This window comes from Natrix helvetica (assembly GCF_964273705.1).
Source record: "Natrix helvetica genome assembly, chromosome: 4".
In the NCBI taxonomy this organism is placed as follows: Eukaryota; Metazoa; Chordata; class Lepidosauria; order Squamata; family Natricidae; genus Natrix; species Natrix helvetica.
Genome location: NC_138550.1, coordinates 157544892 through 157564806, shown reverse-complemented (window position 1 = coordinate 157564806; position 19915 = coordinate 157544892). Strand labels below are relative to the sequence as shown.

The 19915-nt window shown below is 43.3% G+C and overlaps 1 protein-coding gene across 1 annotated transcript; it reads left to right on the top strand.

Annotated features, from left to right (window-relative positions):
• Positions 1–1629: 1629 nt before the first annotated feature.
• Positions 1630–13899, top strand: LOC309391937 (kelch-like protein 35; the record flags this gene model as incomplete). The annotated part of the gene is made up of 4 exons (XM_081952802.1): positions 1630–1708; positions 4326–4404; positions 5820–6047; positions 12402–13899. 4 exons carry the CDS (start codon positions 1630–1632, stop codon positions 13897–13899), a joined length of 1884 nt encoding a protein of 627 aa, XP_081808928.1.
• Positions 13900–19915: the final 6016 nt, after the last annotated feature.

Sequence of the window (19915 nt, the reverse complement as noted above, 5' to 3'; positions counted from 1 at the left end):
ATCTGAAGTTGGATCGAAGAGTGTTCTCTGAGCTTGATGTCAATGGAGATTCTCAATCATCCATGTCATGGTTGTCACAAACAGGAGGTATTCAGCCGGTTCGGACTGGTTCGGCCGAATCGGTAGTGGAAATCACAGGCTCCGGCTCTATGCCCTCCTGTTTAGGCACGTTTTCAAGTCACGCATATGCGTGCAAGCTGTGTGCATGATCAAAGCGCATGCACAGAAGGCTGAGTGCATGTGTGTATGCGCGCACTCACATTTGCGAACCGGTAGGGAAAGTAAGTGAATACTACCCCTGTTCCCAAAGATACTTTTTCAAAAGACAACCTGACTATCTTGGCTTTTTGTTGTTGTTGTTGTTCCTGAAAATGTTTCGCTTCTCATCCAGGAAGAATTGGATGAAGTTTCTTGGATGAGAACCAAAATGTTTTGAAGAAAAAAAAACTGAGAAAGTTCAGCTATTCTATGGAAAAACACCTTTGGGATTCTCCGAGCTTAGTTGTTTTCTTGCACGCATTTGACTACACAACTAAGAGTGCTGCGGTGCCCTAGAGGTGGCGCTCTCACCTCACAATCAGGAGGCTGTGAGTTCGATCCTAGGTAGAGGCGGATATTTCTCTCTCTGGGCACAATGAGAACATACCTGCTGAACAAAACTCCGCATTAGCAACAGGAAGGGCATCCGGTCATTAAAACACTCTGCTAGCTCCATTTAGTGACCAGACTCCACCCCACAAGGGATTATTAGGGTCATTAAAAGAAGAAGATGATGATTTGATTACCCAACTAGTTAATATCATTCTAGCGCTGATAATGTTACCTAGTTTGGTAATGAAATGTCTGCAAGAAAACAACCAACCTCAGAGAACACCAACGACCTCACAATGTAAACTCACTCAGAGAAGCTGCTGTTGGATCACCCAATAGAAAAGCCACATACCATACTTGGTATCCCCTGGTCCCCTATTTTCTTTATTTCAGCGGCTTTGGAAGAAGGGGAAAACTTTTCTGTCTTGCTGGTGTTAAGTAACTGTGAGTCAAAATCAATCTTTATTGATCTGCTGCAATTCAGCTAGCAGTGTATCGGCTGGTTCTGATTTATTTTCCTCCCGCTACAGGGAGGGAAAGCAAGGAGACTTTGCATGGAAACCGCATTTTGGGGGCTTCGGGATTGAATAAAGAGATAACGCTTGGAGACATAGGAAGGGCAAGAAGAAAGGTGTTTTAAGCCTCTTGGAATTCTGAATTCCATAAATCATAAATATTCAAATCTATAAGTTTCTTGTTGGCATTTTCTCCACCAGAATCATTCTTTCATTCTAAAAGTAGAAATTCCAAACATTGACTGAATGCCTGGAAAACTTCAGATTGACCATGGATTTCAGGCCTTCCCTCGTAAGATGTGAGTCTGGATTTTCCATTTTGAGCAAAATTGTTTGCCAAAGCTGACATTTCAGAAGACGGACTAGGACAAAAAAATGGGAGAAATAGTTGCCTAGTTCGTGCCAGGATTTATTTCCGGCTTGAAGTAAAGGATTGTTTAAGTCCACATTCTGATCAATCCCCAGATAAGGAACATGATGAATTCTTTGGCTGGTTCCTGAGCCTTCTTGGGAGGCTGAGAAAATGGATTCCCTGAGAGACAGCGATGAAGAAGATGGGACAGAAAAACCACTTCAGTCTCATGAAACCTATTTATGTCAAGGTAAGTTTGAAGATCATCTAGGACACCCTTCTCTGGCAGCATGCTGACCAAAGATTATGGATCAGGGATCAGAAACCAGTGGCTCTGGAGCCGCCTGTGGCTCTTTCAGCCCTCTGCTGTGGCTCCCTGTCACCGGTTAGCTCCACAAGTGATAGGGCTTTTGGTTAGGACAGGTAGAGGAAAAAGGATGCCATGCTAGGAGTAGACTCTATGGTGGGGGAACCGGATTTTCAGTCAGCTCCAGAATTGTACAGGGGGCTTCCGGTTAGGACCTTTGTGGCTCTTTGAGTGTTTAAGGTTGCCAACCCCTGTTATGGATGTTGGTCCTGCATATCTAAAGCTCTTTAATCCTGTATAACTGAAGTCCTCTAATTTGAAGCCCTTGAATAGCTTCAAGTCCCATGTGGAATGGTTAAAAAAAAAAAACTAGGAAGATTGAATATGGGCGAGTGAAAATTCAAAGAAGGCACAATTATTATTTTCCAATGTTAGAAAGACATGCAAGAGACCATCTTGAGCGAATGACTTGGGATGATGAGGAAGAACTTTAATAAAACAGAGAGAAATGTAAGAACCTCTCAACAATAATTGCCTTTTATTGAAACATGAAGCTCTAGAAAAATTCAGTAGAAGTGATCCTGGTAATTACGGTGTTCCCCGCTTTTGATGATTTAATCTTGAGCAAGAAGATTGGCCCAAGGGACCACTAAGGTCCAATCTACAATTAGAATAGAATAACAGAGTTGGAAGGGACCTTGGAGGTCTTCTAGTCCAACCCCCTTCTTAGGCAAGAAACCCTACACCACTTCAGACAAATGGGTTATCCAACATCTTCTTAGATGGAGCATCCATAACTTCTGAGGCAAGTTGTTTGGCTCTGTATCCCAAGAGTATCTATGTTGGGTATACATAGGAAAGAACACATACCCTAGGTCAGCCTAGGATTGATTGATTGATGGATTGAATTTATATGCCACCCATCTCACTATCCAAAGCAACTCTGGGCAAGTTATGTAATTTCATTAGCAAGTTTTTTGGTGCGTAAATTGATTTTGGCCTCTGTTTATGAAAGCTATATAGAGGTAATCCATGATTTACAACAGTTTATTGTTCAAAATTAAAACAGCACTGAATTTTTCACGACCATTGCAACTTCCCTGTGGTGGTCATGTGATCAAAATTCAACCGTAATAGAATGCGATAGGAGATATTATAAAGACATATGACTTTTATATAGATTTTATAGGTTTATAACAATGTAATGGAATATTGGTATATATATGTATATATATATATATATATATATATATATATATATATATATATATGTATGTATGTATGTATGTATGTATGTATGTATGTATGTATGTATGCATGCATGCATGCATGCATGCATGCATGCATGCATGCATACATACATACATACATACATACATACATACATACATACATATATATATATATATATATATATATGTATGTATGTATAGATTTTCACAGGTGTAGGTATGCTGGTTTTGTTGTATTCGGGTCTTTTCCCGTGTAAGATTTACACGGGAAAAGACCCGAATACAACAAAACCAGCATATATAAATAAATATAAATTTAATATTTAGAATATCTTGCTTAAAATGAAGAAATAAATGTAGTTGAATATATGAAATACAATGATAAAGATGTATTTATATACATTTGATAGATATTTCATGATTTTACATATAATTGAAAGTAATGCTATACAAACATATGTTGGTGAATTTTTTTTTATATACTGCAAGAAATATCAAAATAAGATAGATGATACCATAAAGATATGTTATTATTTAATAGATTTACAATGATGTAACAGATAGTTAGCATACATATGAATTTAATCTTTAGAATACATGTTTAAAAGAAAGAAATTATAAGAGTAAACTGAATATATGATTTACAATGATAATCAATGTACTAACATATATTGGGTTGATAATTACTGATTTTATACGCAATTGAAAGCGGTGATGCACAAATGTTTGTGACCAAACATTTGGTCATGCTAAATAGATGTGTAACTGATGATATTTTTTATGTATGGTTTTGTTTGTTTTAAAATAAAATAAACACTTTTTTAAAAAATTCAGCCGCTTGGCAACTGACTCATATTTATGACGGTTGCCGTGTCCCAGGATTATGTTCTCCCCTTTTGCTCCTTCCGACAAGCAAAGTCAATGGGGAAGGCAGATTCACTTACCAACTGTGTTGCTAACTTAACAACTGCAGTGATTCACTTAGCAACTGTGGCAAGAAAGGTCATACAATGGGGGAAAACTCATGCAACAACTTAGCAACAGAAATTGTGGGCTCAGTTATAGTCGTATGCTGAGGACTACCTGTATCTGGTTTTGTTTCTGTTGCAATTAAGCTCCCCCCCCCCGCCCTCCACATTGCACTACAGTTTTTACTCTCTGGTTGGCCACCCTTAGAGTCACGTCAATGACACAAGGTCAGAACATAAGTTGCATCCGCATCTGGATCAATCTATAAGAAACCAGACTGTGAAGTTTGGGGCTTTCTACTTTTGCATGTAGGTGTACTTCCATGCACATGTGCTTTGTGTACTTATTTATTTTGCTAGGTTTGAAACAGCTATACCAATCCCAACAACTTTGTGATGTCACTTTGGGGGTTGAAGGAAGGAGCTTTCCTTGCCACAGGTAAGTCATCCGGACAGCCCTACAGATCCCTCTACCTATACAGGTATTGTTGAACTACAACACATTGGGGGGGGGGGGGATTGGCTATTCCAAACTGCTTTTTCACTGTGTAAAATTATTAATCTATTGTGGTTAACAATGAATGAATGAATGAATGAATGAATGAATGAATGAATGAATGAATGAATGAATGAATGAATGAACGAACGAATGAATGAATGCTTTATTTGGCCTAGAGCAGGGGTGTCCAAACTTGGGAACTTTAAGACTTGTGGACTTCAACTCCCAGAATGGCTGGCTGGGGAATTCTGGGAGTTGAAGTCCACAAGTCTTAAAGTTCCCAAGTTTGGACACCCCTGGCCTAGAGTGATTAGACCAGTGGTGGGCACATGCATTGTAGCTTCCAGTGACACTTCTGCAAGCCTCCGTGATGCTCTAGCTGCACGGCAGAGCATCACGCAGGTGCTGTATGCGCCATGCACGTGCTCGGAAGCGCCAAAGGCTTTAAAAGACAGGTAAGGAGCTCGGGTGGGCTGGTGGGCCCTCTGGAGCACCGTACCAGAATGGTACCTGGTGCTCCGGGCAGGCTCTGGTGCGTACCGCCTGCAACCCACCACTGGATTAGACACACAAGGCATTTGTGTCTGGTGCAGAAGCTTTCAGTGTTCATGCAAGGCAATATCATCATCATTGTCATCATACCAAACAGAGGGGAGAAGTAAAGATAAGAAGGATAAAGAATACTACAGCCATACTTCATGGATAAATGCACATAAACATTAGACAGAACTGTGACAATCAGGTGTTCAGCATAGTGATGGCATGAGGGGGAGGGAAATGTCCTTTTGTCCAGTTGTTTTGTAATCAATGCCCTGTGGCAGCATCTAGAGGAGAAGAGTTACAACAGAATAACAGAGTTGGAAGGGACCTTGGAGGTCTTCTAATCCAACCCCCTGTTCATGCAGGGGACCCTATACCATTCCAGACAAGTGGCTCTCCAGTCTCTTCTTAAAATCTTCCATTAATGGAGCGCCCTCAACTTCTGAAGGCAAATTGTTCCCCTGATTAAATGTCTCCACTGTTAGGAAATTTATCCTTAGTTCTAGGTTGCTTCTCTCCTTTCTTAGTTTCCATCCATTGTTGCCTGTTGCCTTCTGGTGCTTTGGATAAATAGGTTGACACCCCTCCCCTCTTCTTTGTGGCAACCCTTCAAATACTGGAACTATGTCCAGGATGTGAGGGGTCTGCAGATATCTTATTATTATGCAATTATTTCTGAACAGTGTTTCTTAACCTTGGCAACTTGAAAATGTATGAACTTCAATTCTTGGCGTTCCCTACCCACAAATTAATGTCAATGTCCAAAGCCATCCTATGCTCATCAGCTTTTTTCTCTCTCCTCTCTCTCTCTGTAGGATGCTGCTAGCATCTGTTAGCCCTTATTTTCGAGATCTTTTCACCAGTGGCAGTGGCGAGTCTCAAAATGGGGAGATCTTACTTGAGGACATGACGGCCTCCACGCTCCACAGCTTGCTGGATTATCTCTACACAGAGGAGTTGTCCCTCTCAGCCGAGACTGCTCACGATCTTTTCACAGCAGCTAGCAAGCTTCAGATCCTCCCATTGAAAGAAACAGTTGGAAGGTAATGTTCACAGAATAACACAGTGGGAAGGGACCAACTTCCAAGAAGATAATAAGGATAAATAATAATGCTACAGTCATCGTTCATGGATAAAAGCACATAAACATTAGACGGCACTGTGAGAGTTAGGTGTTCAGCATAATGATGGCCTGAGGGAAAAACATGTCTTTGTGTCTAGTTGTTTCGCATTCAATGCCCTATAGCGACGTCCCGAGGGGAAGAGTTATAACAGAATAATAGAGTTGGAAGGGACCTTGGAGGTCTTCTAGTCCATTCCCCGGCTCAAGCAGGGGACCCTATACCTGTGATCGCGAACCTATGGAGCCATATTGGGGGGGCCGTGAGCTGAGCTCCGGCGGAAATGCCTGCACCGGCCAGCTGATTTTCAGGTTTCTGGGCCAACCAGATGTCAGGAAACATGCTGTTTTTGGCCTCCAGGGGGGGAGGCTGTTTTCACCATCCCCAGTCTCCTAAAAAGGCTCTGGAGCCTGGGGAGAGCGAAAAACGGGCCTTCCGGTCTGACCAGAAGTCAGCAAATGGGCTGTTTCTGGTCTCCAGAGGGCCTCCAGGGGGGGTGGGGAAGGCCGTTTTCGCCCTCCCCAGGCTCCTAGAAAGGGTCTGGAGCCCGGGGAGGGCGAAAAATAGATCCACTGTCCCATCGCATGCCAAAAGCGGGGGGAGTGCAGGGGGGCACACACTTGCGCAGGGGAGGGCACATAAAATTATGGGTGGGAGCAAGCGCACGCATGACCCCCCCCACGCTCCCCACGCTTTTGGCACACAATGGCAAAAAGATTAGCCATCACTGCCCTATACCATTTCAGACAAACGGCAGTCCAGTCTCTTCTTAAAAGCCTCCAGTGATGAGGACACTCACAGCATCTGAAAGCAAGCCGTTCCATTGGTTAATTGTACTCACTGTTAGGAAATTTTTCCTCAGTTCTTTGGTCAGGATCCACCTAAATTTGGAAGTCATTCTTTTTCCAAACACAATTCTCGTGGTCTCTTTCGCAAGATGTCCCTAGGAGAAAGGAATGGGGTTAATTCTGGCAACTGAAGTATTTCCTGCCCATCGCACTATATCTTCTGCTCTTCACCAATCCCAAAGGACCTTGCAGCTTCTTTACAAAACTGTCCAGCTTCTCAGTCTAGCATCTCGGAACCCACTCTAGATTAGCAGGTCCTCCATACTGTCAGATACACAATGCAGCTCATCCTCGACTTCAGTGGTGGGTTTCCATTTTTTTTAATACTGGTTCGCTTGTGCATGTGCAGAAGCGTCTGGGCAGGTGGGCAGAGCCTCCCACCTCCGGGACTATCAACTCGCCTGATCCAGGCCAAACCGGGAGCAACCTAGCTCTGCTCGACGAACAACCGTTTGTTTAGTGACTGAAGTTACGACACTGAAGAAAAGTGACATTGCCGTTTTTCACTCTTATGACTGTCACAGCACCCCCATGGTCACATGATCAAAATTTGTACGTGTGGCAACTGGCTCATATTTATGATAGTTGCGGTGTTCCTGGGTCATGTGCAAACTTCTCACTAGCAAAACCAACCGGGAAGCCCGATATACTTAATAACCGTGTTACTAAACTTAACAACTGCAGAGATCTACTTAATAACTGTGGCAAGAAAGGTTGCAAAGTGGGACAAAACTCACTTAACAATTGTCTTGCTTAGCAACAGAAATGATGAACACCCTTGTGGTCATAAGTCAAGGACTATCTTGTATAACGAAAATTGAACTTCCAAAGGTTCAGCTACTATAAGTATAACTATATCAAAGTCAGATCTGAATGACTGTAGAGATTCTCAAGGAATATTGAATATAGCTGTCTGCAAGGAATATAAACCCTTCCATTCCCCGCTATCCTGTCAGAGCTGAAGAAGCTCCTTGGAGGAGAAGTGAAACGTCTTGGGAAAAAAAACAGAAAGTCCAGTTGCCTCCTGAAAAAGCATCTTTGGAACTTTCAGGATGAATGCGCCTTGCCTCCCTAAAATCTGGACTGCAAAACATTTTAGGAGTTATGTTTGCACAATATGGAAGACTAAGCTAAAAGGGGGGTCTTTTGTACTTCAGTATGTTGTGGGAAAACAATCATTGTCTTAGTACGTCATATGAGCCGTGGTGGTGCAATGGTTAGAATGCAGTACTGCAGGCTAACTCGCTGCTTACTCCAGTAGTTTGATCTTGATCGGCTTAAGGTTAGCTCAGTCTTCCATCCTTCTGAGGTCAGTAAAATGAGAACCCAGATTGTTGGGGTAAGTGTTCTGACCTAGGCTTCACAAAATCATGAAGCAGACTCCTCTCCCCAACAAAACCCCTTTTTATTAAGCTCATGTGAATTCCTCTCATTCACATCCAGCAAAGTCCCGACAAACAGTCTTTCAAGGACGAATTTACAATCACAGACCTTATCAGGCTTGGAGAGCTGCCAGGCCGATATCTTCCAAATGCAAAAATATACTTGGCAAGGGGTCTCTGAGAGTCATGAACAAATCTTCACACTAATTAAGCGAACTAATTGTCTCCTGCAAACTCCACTCCCCTTTCACTCCTCTTTATTCCCTATGGGAGGGGCCATTCACCGTCCACCTGTGCCTTTACTCCCGAGTCAGCCCTTGTTCCTTAACTGCTCCTTTCTCTTGGCAGCTCTGCGCATAAGAACAGGCTCCAGCTGTTCTTCTGCCCCACTGATCTCTGACTCCGAAGGCAGCTGATAACTGTCCAACGGCCCTGGCTCCATCTCTGCCTCTGATGCAGAGCCCTCATTAGAGCCTTCCCCAGACTCCAGGACTGGCCCATATTTTTCCCCAACCTCCTCACTGTCTGCCACCAGCTCTGCTGGCCACTGGGGGGCCACAACAGAAAGAGGCTGACTTCGTAAACCGCTTAAAGAAAGTTGTAAAACACTGTGAAGTGGTATATAAGTGCTATTGCTATTACTATATGAACCAGACCATGATATAGAGGCATCATAAAGTTGGCTTATTCATGCATAGCAAGTTGTATGGAGCGCCGTGGGCTAGACTAACCTGAAGCGTGAAAATTAATGTGTTGTCTGAAAGCAACCACTTTTTCTTCAAGGCATACCCTGTGCCCAAAAGGGCACAGCACCAGGATACTGACATGAGAGAACTGGGATGAAAACTAAACTTGATTTATACTTAACATTTACATCTAAATGTAGATTAAACACAATGCAATTTACTTTTTTATTTAAATTAAAACCATTAAATGGCATTAATAGGAGTATCCCCCGTGCCTTTCATAATTTTCTCTTTCTGCCTCATTAAAACATATAATTGGATGGCAACTTTGCAGAGAGTTCGGGAGGGGGGGGGAATGTCAAAGCATAACCTTTCTGGGACTTCATGCAGCTCTGGAGAACTCACGGGCTGAACTTTGCAATAGTCTTGGAAACACATCATTATAGGTAGCCCAAAAGCGCACAGCTCCTTGGGGCTGTTTCGTACATGAGCCTCTTCTGTGCCAAGGGAAGTGCCATTGCTTAATCAAAGTTGCTTTCTTTTCAAAAGAGATGTTCTGGTAAATTTACAAATTTACAGATTGTGATGTTGAGGAAGATGCTCAGCAACCCTCTCTGCTTTCTCAAATGTCTGGAGAGAAAAATGCAACATATGACTTATCGTGTATCTTCTACCCTTCAGCAACATTTGCTCTCTCACTCCAAAACTACCAGCAAGGTCTCATCCAGAGGTGGTATTCAGCCACTTCTGACCGGTTCTGGCGAAACGGTAGCAGAAATTTTGAGTAGTTTACAGAACCGGCAAATACCACCTCTGGCTGGCCCCGCCCCTGTCTATTTGCTACCTCCTGAGTCCCAGCGGAATCCCAGCTGATCGGCTGACTCTTCTTCTGTTGCCCTGCACAGGAGAACAGAGCTGGAAAGCAGGTTAGTGGAGTGGGGAGGGAATGGGGATTTTGCAGTATCCTTGCCCTGAAGTGGGGTGGAAATGGAGATTTTACAGTATCCTTGCCCTGAAGTGGGGTGGAAATGGAGATTTCACAGTATCCTTTCCCCAGGAGTGGGGAGGGAATGGGGATTTTGCAATATTCTTCCCCTGCCATGTCCACCAAGCCATGCCCACAGAACCAGTAGTAAAAAAATTGAATCCCACCACTGGTCTCAGCCCAGGAAGCCTTGCAAAGACAACAAACCATATCAGGCTAGAAGGTGGTGTGATGAATTCCATGGGAGAGAAGATTGGTATAAAAGACATCTAAGGATGAAAAAGGGGATTTCAAAGCTGCATTGTAACTTCAACCCAAACCAACAATGATTAATTAAAAGAAGAGAATACTGGTAGCTCAGGGTTGTACTGTCAGGTCCTTGGTGTTCTCTGAACTTGGTTGTTTTCTTGGAGATATTTCATTACCCAACTAGGTAACATCATCAGTACTAGAAGGAAGTGAGGTTTCCTCTTTATTTGCCCTGTCAGCGTTGGTGGGAATGTCCTTGATCAGGCTGTTGTTTACTGAATTGGATAGTAAAGCATCTGCAAGAAAACAGCCAAGCTCAGAGATGACCCTATTTATTTCTAACAACCAAGAACCCATGACTGGATTTAATCACCTCTTCAAATCAAATCACCATCCTGAATCACAGAACCTTTTCAGGGTATGCAATGAAGTTTGGGGCCTCTGAACTGATCTGACAATTCTGATAAAATTTATTTGACTCAAGCATTTCTGTACAATTACTGCAAGTTTGTATCAGTTCATAATACAAACTGTTGAGTTGAATTCCATTAACAACCACAATTTGTGCAGACTCGTTGGATCGGAAATTTGAATCAGATGTTGGGTGATTTGTACACTCCGGCTACTATCTGCCATCCCAAAATAGAAAGCATTTAGGGTGAGTTTTCACCTAAAGATAAAACAGATGGAGGCATTATCTTATAATCATTTGATTCTTGATGAATATATCTCATTTTTTCTTTATGTACACTGAGAGCACATGCACCAAAGACAAATCCCTTGGGTGTCCAATCACACTTGGCCAATAAATAATTCTATTCTATTCTGTTCTGTTCCTATTCCATTCCATTCCATTCTACTCCTATTCTATTCTATTCTATTCTACTCTAATTCTATTCTATTTCTATTCCATTCCATTCTACTCTAATTCTATTCTTATTCTATTCTATTTCTATTCCATTCCATTCTATTCTTATTCTATTCTATTTCCACTCCATTCCATTCTACTCTAATTCTATTCTTATTATATTCTTATTATATTCCATTCCATTCTACTCTAATTCTATTCTATTTCTATTCCATTCCATTCCACTCTAATTCTATTCTTATTATATTCTTATTATATTCCATTCCATTCTACTCTAATTCTATTCTATTTCTATTCCATTCCATTCTACTCTAATTTTATTATTATTATATTCTTATTATATTCCATTCCATTCTACTCTAATTCTATTCTATTTCTATTCCATTCCATTCTACTCTAATTCTATTCTTATTCTATTCTTATTATTTTCCATTCCATTCTACTCTAATTCTATTCTTATTCTATTCTTATTATATTCCATTCCATTCTACTCTAATTCTATTCTTATTATATTCTTATTATATTCCATTCCATTCTACTCTAATTCTATTCTTATTATATTCTTATTATATTCCATTCCATTCTACTCTAATTCTATTCTATTTCTATTCCATTCCATTCCACTCTAATTCTATTCTTATTATATTCTTATTATATTCCATTCCATTCTACTCTAATTCTATTCTATTTCTATTCCATTCCATTCTACTCTAATTCTATTCTTATTATATTCTTATTATATTCCATTCCATTCTACTCTAATTCTATTCTATTTCTATTCCATTCCATTCTACTCTAATTCTATTCTTATTATATTCTTATTATATTCCATTCCATTCTACTCTAATTCTATTCTTATTATATTCTTATTATATTCCATTCCATTCTACTCTAATTCTATTCTTATTATATTCTTATTATATTCCATTCCATTCTACTCTAATTCTATTCTATTTCTATTCCATTCCATTCTACTCTAATTCTATTCTTATTCTATTCTTATTATATTCCATTCCATTCTACTCTAATTCTATTCTATTCTATTTCTATTCCATTCCATTCTACTCTAATTCTATTCTATTCTGTTCTGCCCTGTCTGTCCTGTCCTGTCCTGGTTCTGGTTCTGGTTCTGGTTCTGGTTCTGGTTCCACTCCATTCCATTCTATTCTATTCTATTCTATTCTATTCTATTCTATTCTATTCTTATTCTTATTAGTAAAAATGTTTGACTCTACCTTTATCTTCGCTTTTCTCTCAGGTTTCTTGAGCTGAACATTTCCATGGGTAATTGCCTCAAGCTGTATGGCTTGGCTTATGAGTTCAACCATCCACCCTTGCTCCAAGCAGCTCTAAGCTACATTGAACAACACTTTGGAGCCCTCACAAAGCAAGAAGCTTTCCTGAATTTGGATTCTGGTGCTCTGATCAACCTCATCTGCTCAGACCACTTGGAAATCACCTCTGAACTGGTCATCTATCAGGCTGTGCGCAGTTGGGTGGAAGCAGCCACTTCCGTACGCCTCCCACAGTTTCAGAAGCTTCTTGGACATGTCCGCTTTCCACTGCTCACTCATGATGAGCTCGTTGATGTCCAGGCAGATATTGCAGAATATTATCGCCATGTGCGCCTCCGGTGGAAGGAACTAGACGGGATAGGGAGATTGCTAGAGAGTGGGGGGCTCAGAAAAGGCATGTTTGACAACTATTTTGTGTGTGTAGAGGTCAACGAAAGCAGGATCCAGGATGGAGACCACCCAGAATCCTATTTGCATTGTTTTGATCCTCATGCCGAGAAGTGGGAGAAGTTACCGCCAGTAAAATATCTCAGCTACTCCGGATGTGCTTCCATGGGATGCAAACTTTACCTGTCCGGTGGTCAGAAGAACAATTGTACATTTGTTGACGCTCTTTATGAATACAGCTCCTTGACTAGTCAATGGATGCAGCTTCCATCTATGAGCACAAGCCGGGCTGTGCATCCCTTCCTAGCCTGCAACAAGAAACTCTATGCTCTTGGAGGCTGCAATGACCTGGGTCCTCTTACTTCCGCTGAGGCCTTCTGTGTGGAGCAGAATAACTGGAATTCCATTGCTAACCTTCCCCTTGCATTGATGTACCCTGCTTCAGCAGTGCTCAAGAATAAGCTCTACCTAATAGGAGGGAAAGCTTCCTGGAGCTACCGGGGCCTTCTTATCTATGACACAAACGCCAATTGGTGGACTGAAGTGCCCATGGAGTTTGCCTGTTACGGCGCAGCAGCTGTCTCCGTTGGAAACGGGATATATGTTTTGGGTGGATACTCAGAGGAGAGGGGCAATGTCCTAGTCCACACTGCGATGGGCAGCGAAGAGGTTCCTTCCTGTACCAAAGGTAGCTTTTACCTCTGTGAGAATGGGAGAGTCAATTGGGACATCACCATACCGGAATTGCCCATCGCCTTGGCATTCGCTTGCGCATTGGAATTCCAAGGTAAGATTTACCTGTTAGCGGGCAAAGATGAGAATGACTCCTATAACACAAGCTACAGCTGGGTACCAGAGGACACAAGCTGGACCCAATGCCCGGAAGAAATCCCTGTCACCAATGAAGTGAGGCTGTTCAATTGTGCAACCTTGAAGATGCCCAAAAAGCCAATCCGAATTCTTCTGCTTGCAACAACAGCCAGGTCTACTGTAACCGGGGTGGACCACGCCAAGAAAGGACAGTCAGGTTCTTACACCAGTGATGGCTGTGGGCTGAACTGCTGCTGGGGTTGAAGTTGATGCCAAAAGGGCTCCCCCCAATCTCCCTGATTCCTCTGGCTTTTAGCAACGCAAAAGAAGACGGTCTCTCCCAAATATAGGACATCTCTGCCCTCAGGGCTGATGGGCTTCATGGATGTTACCCTTGAAACAATGAGTCTGCTTGGGATGGACATATCACAAAATCAATACCATCATCACCCTCCATTTGTCCTTTCCAAGATGAAATGGTTACATCTTTCTTAGGCTTGTATTAAAAAGCTCTGGCTCTGTTTTAGGTTTTTTTTTTTCTATTTTCTCCATCCTTGGAGATCACTTGGAAAATTATTTCATTCATCCATTTATTTATTACATTTTACTTTGACTGCCCTCTGAATAATTCCATGCTGCTTATGTGTGGCTCCCAGCCAAACAGTTCGGATCTGGTTTGCTAGTTTTGAAGGCAGAAGCTCCCTGTAGACCAGGAGTGTCAAACTCAATTTCATTGAGGGCCACATCAGAGCTCTGGTTGACCTTAGGGGACTGGGTGGGTGTGGCTGACTGGGTGGGTGTGGCCATCTTGATGCCACTCCCCAAACTGCTGGCATGTTTCCTCTTCACATTGAGTAGACCAGGCCAAAGCCATGCTGGCCCAATGTTTCCTCTTCGCATTGGGTAGATGTGGGCCGGCCTCTTACATTTTCCAGAACAGCCCTGTGGGCCAGATTCAACCATATCACATTGTGTTTGACACCCCTGCCATACATGTTTCAGATGATATAAATCAGGGTGAAAATTTCTAATCCTGGTTTTCTAACTACGACAATGAAAGTTCTTGTTGAGTTCAAACCAGTGGTGGGTTGCAGACGGTACGTCCCAATACAGGCATACCGGTGCCTGCCAGGACCACCGGGTACCATTCTGGTATAGTGCTCTGGAGGGCCCACCCGCCCACCATCCTTACCTTCCGCGCACATGCAAGGAGCATATGCTGCCTACACAACACTCCGCCGAGCAACTGGAGCATCACGGAGGTGTCGCAGAGCATTGCAGGAGGTAAGGACGTCGGCACACATGGCGCAATTGTGCGTATGTGCTGTGCACATTCATGTGGTGAATGCCGGACCCCGTTGCACCGTACCGGTTGCAACAGGATCTGGATGCCACCACCAGGTTAATTGTTGGCAATCTTAGCCTACCCCTGTCACTTAAATGTCAAGACAAGAGGAGATCATATAGAGGAATTGTTTTCTTCTCTATTCACTTTGATAAAAGGGAACTTACTTCCAAAAATTCTTTCAGAGAATTTCAATGACTTCTTACAGGTGGATTGTGGTAGTCTTGAAATTACCATATTTTTCAGAGTATAAGATGCACTGGAGTGTAAGACACACCTTAGTTTTGGGGGAGGAAAATAGAAAAAAAATTCTGCCTACCAGGTATTCATCTACATTTGGAGTATAAGACACACCCAAATTTTCAGCCGCTTTTTTGGGGGGGGGGAGTATTTGAATTTTATTTGAATTTATTATATTTGTTAGCCACTCCCTCTCCACGAAGGGACTCGGGGCGGCGTACAATAAATAAAAAACACATATTATACAATTAAAACATTTCATGGAGAAGGTGTCAAAATCGCATAGTACAATACATAGTAATAGTCTTAATAACATTAAAATTAAAGTGTGTGTTATACTCCAAAAAAACATGGTATAAAATAACCAGCAAATGTCTGTGAATATCCTGCCTTTCAACATGCTAAGAACAGAGCTACCATATCTCTGCTGAAAATCCCAGGTACTTATGATCACATTTGAGCCCAAAGTGTCTGTTGCTAAATGAGACATTCATTAAGTCAGTTTTGCCCCCATTTTACAATCTTTCTTGCCGCATTTGTTACGTGAATCACTGCAGCTGTTAAGTTAGTAACACAGTTGTTAAGTGAATCTGGTTTCCCATTGAATGTGCTTTTCAGAAGGGGACAAAAGAGAATCGCATGATCCCAGGAAACGGCAGCCGTCATAAATATCAGTCCGTGGCCGAGCATCTGAATTTTTGATCATGTGACCATGCGGATGCTGCAACAGTCGTAAGTGTGGAAAATGGTCATAAGCAGGAGGGGTGGGTTGCTACCAGTTTTACTACTGATTCGCAACCTGCCCGCGCATTAGACGCGCACTGCGCACATGTGCACTTTTCAATGTCAATTGTTCTTCGCGCATGCGCAGAGCAATTTACAGTGAACTGTGCACGCGCAGTCAGTAAAAACCAAAATGGTGGTGGCTCAGCAGTGGTGAGGGAACCGGTTCCGGGGCGTGGCAGGCCTGGGTCACTGCCAGTTCTGCGAACCAGGCCTGAATTCTTTTTTTTTCTTTTTTTTTAAATAAATATTTTTTTATTAAATGTTTTGATCTTTAAAAACAATAAGGAAGACACAGCAAAGAAAAAAACACAATAAGACAAAACAAAACACAGAACATACATAACAATATACAGTAATTTTACAGCTTTCTCTGTCGGCTTTCCTTCTTAGCTTTTATAATTCTCCCTTCTGCATTGCCTTCCTCTCACTATGACCTTGTCCTATAATTTAACAAACCTAGTATTAACACTAATAATAGTATTTATTACTTATATCTCCATATATTTGTATTCTCTATTTTCTGTCTTGGCTTCTGTTTTCTAGCCATTTGTACATTTTATTCCATACTTTACAGAAGCCCGATTCTTCTCTTTCTTTTAGTTCTATTGTCATTTTGTCCATTTCTGCGCATTCGAGTATTTTCCTGATTGTAGTTTCATCTGAGGGTGTATTGATTTTTTTCCCAGTTTTGTGCGAAGGCAATCCTGGCTGCAGGGAGTATGCGTATGATGATGTATTGAGATTCAGGCCTGAATTCTACTATCAGTTTGGCCGAACCGGGCCGAACAGGAAGCAACCCACCTCTGATCATAAGCCACGTTCACAAATGAAGGATAATGATAGGAAAAGACAGCCAATTGCCACCCATCAACAAATTAATCAGCCAATAGGTAGCACCCCATAAACACGGGTTACAGAAGAGCCCAAAGCATGCATTTGCCAGGGTTCCAAATAACATACCCACAGCAAACAAAACTCCAAGGCAGGCAGATTCCTCAAAGAATAGTTTTATTCGATGTGTCATATTGGCACATATCTGGTGAAAACCAACTCTGAAGGTTCCCCATGGTTTTCATCTAATTAAAAGTAAAAGTTTTTCCTCAACTCCAAAACAAGCAGTCACATGGTCCATTCAAGGAACTGTCTGGTTGCCTGGTGGCATCCACTGTTCCCTATAAGGTGCGCGGCTGCACGGCCGCACACGTGGCAAGAAAACACCGCACGGCAGTTTCCAACTGCCACGCAGTGATTTCTACTGTCACAGGCGCCGGAGGCTGGGGAGGTCCTTTGCAGACGGCTAGAACTGGCCGCTCGCAAAGGACCTCCCCGGACTTGTTTTGGTGAGCGTGGGGTGACTGATGCTAGTTCAGCAAAGCAAGCCTGGGGAGGTCCTTTGTGGGCGGCCAATCCTAGGTGCTTGCACCTGGCGCTGTGGATAAAATAAACTCCCGAAGCCCCTGCCGCTACCGGAATATCTGCTGCCACCTCCTCCTCCTCTAACAGCACCACCACATTTGCTGCCCGACGCTGCGGCAGAGGTGAAGCTACCAAAGCTCCCGCCGGCACCCCCGCCCATGGCAGCGGCGCCTCCCCCTCTGTTCAGAGCACCTGAGCTGAGCCCTGCGTTACCCCTGCCCCCTCCTCCTCTGCTGTGCTTTTGAGGAGCCAGTAGGAAGGCAGCGGAGGGGGCGGGAGCAGGGGAAAAAGGCCTCATGGCTTCTCAAAAGCACGGCGGCAGAGGAGAAGGCAGAAGGGGTAACGCGGTGCCCAGCTCAGGTGCTCTGAGTGGAGGGAGATGCGCCGCCGCCGCTGCCACGGGCGGGGGCACCAGCGGGAGCTTTGGCGGCTTCACTCCAAGTGTGGTGGTGCTGTTGGAGGAGGAGGAGGAGGTGGTGGCAGCTGTTATTCTGGTGGCGGCAAGGGCTCGTCGGCATCTTCAGCGGCAGCCCTGCCCCCTGTGAAAAAAACCGAAGATGGAGCAGATCCACGCAGATGACGTCACCGCAACAAGACTGGAGGAGGAATTCTGGGAGTTGAAGTCCACAAGTCTTCAAGCTGTCAGGTTTGAAGACCTTGGGTTTTTTTTTTTCTAAAGGGTTAGGGGTGCAAGGGTCTTGCAACTTGACAGCTTTAAGACTTGCATGCTTCAATGCCAGAGTTCCTGAGCCAACATGACTGGAGGAGGAATTCTGGGAGTTGAAGTCCACAAGTCTTAAAGCTGTCAAGTTTGAAGACCCCTTGGGGTTTTTTTCCTAAAGGATTAGGGATGCAAGGATCTTGTAACTTGACAGCTTTAAGACTTGCGTGCTTCAAATGCCAGAGTTTCTGACCCAACATTTTGGTTGCTAAGCAGGAGCGTTGTTAAGTGATACTATATAACACTTTTAATTAAGCAGGTACCTTGAATAAACATAACTTTGAGTTTCAAATAATACTGATTTTGTTGTTGTCTTAGGTGACACCTGTGAAAAAAATTCAGGTGCTGCTCAGGCATAAAAATGTGCCGCTCAAACACTATACTTTTCTGCTCACACTGAAAAAAAATTAGAGGGAACATTGGTGGCATCTCTCCTCCTTCCTTTGGCCAGGTGTGAGAACATCCTTGGTTCCTAAGAGAAAGTATTTTATTTTGGCTACAAAACCCCCAGCTATCTCTAATCCCCCCCCTCCCTATCCCTCAGCTCCCGTGTGGCAAAACTGAAACTCCAAGATGGATTTGGTCAGGTAAGCTTCAGGGTTGATAGGCTGGTAAAGAGAAATTCCCTGATAATGGGCTCCATCATGAGTCCATTAAAGCTCAGAAGAGTAAATTTCTGCTCCTGGTGACCAACCCAAAGTCAATCTTGGATAAGTCACGTTTTCAGCGCGGTTGTAATGATCACTAAATGAATCTGTGGTAACTCAAGGACTACCTGTAATCACCAGTTGGGACAAAGAATCAGCCTTTCCTGTATCTTCTGACAACGTCTAGAGGTCATCTAAAATACAATTGTCCTAACAAGGGACGTTTGAACGGAATTCTCAAGCATCCCTGGAATAAAAAAGAAAGAAACAAAAAGCAGAAATCTTTCACACAAGGAGAGAAAGCTTTTTCACAAAGCGTTAAGGCAAGCCTGGAAGGGCTTTAGATGAGAAACTCATTTTGAGAAATTTAGGGACAGCCTTTGGGGCGACTGTGAATGAAGGATAGACAATGCAGAGATTGTAGACTTCAATTCCCAGCAGCCTTAGCTAAAGGCAATAGAAAGTGATGATGGAAGGTCAAAACGCCAGGTAGATTCCCCTCCCTCCCCCCCCCCACTATCCAGTGGCTTAACTAGAGTTGGAAAATCAAAGCTCTTCAGGCTTGTTTTTAAGTTGATAGCCCACGTTATTATTTAGTCCGTAGCAGTGGTGGGTTCTAGTACAGTTGCAATGGGGTCAGGCGTCCTCCACATGAACGCATGCAGCGCGCGCACACACACATGCAGCTAGCACATGCATCTTACCGTCCAGCGACACCTCTGCAAGCCTCCGTGACATTCCAGCTGCTCGGCGGAGCAGCACGCAGGCGCTGTATGCGCCATGCGCAGGCGCAGAAGTGCAGAAGAGTTTAAAGACAGGTAAGGAGTGCGGGTGGGCCTCCGGAGCACCCTACCGGAATGATACCCAGTGCTCCGGGCAGGCTCCGGTATGCCCGTACAGGGCGTACCACCTGCAACCCACCACTGGTCTGTAGGCAACTGTAAATAGCCCTAAGCAAATAGGTTCTTCTTAACAGAACAGAATAACAGACTTGGGCAGTGGTGGGTTGCAGGCAGTACGCCCGGTACGGGCATACCGGTGCCTGCCCGGAGCACCAGGTACCATTCCGGTATGGTGCTCTGGAGGGCCCACCTGCCCACCCGAGCTCCTTACCTGTATTTAAGC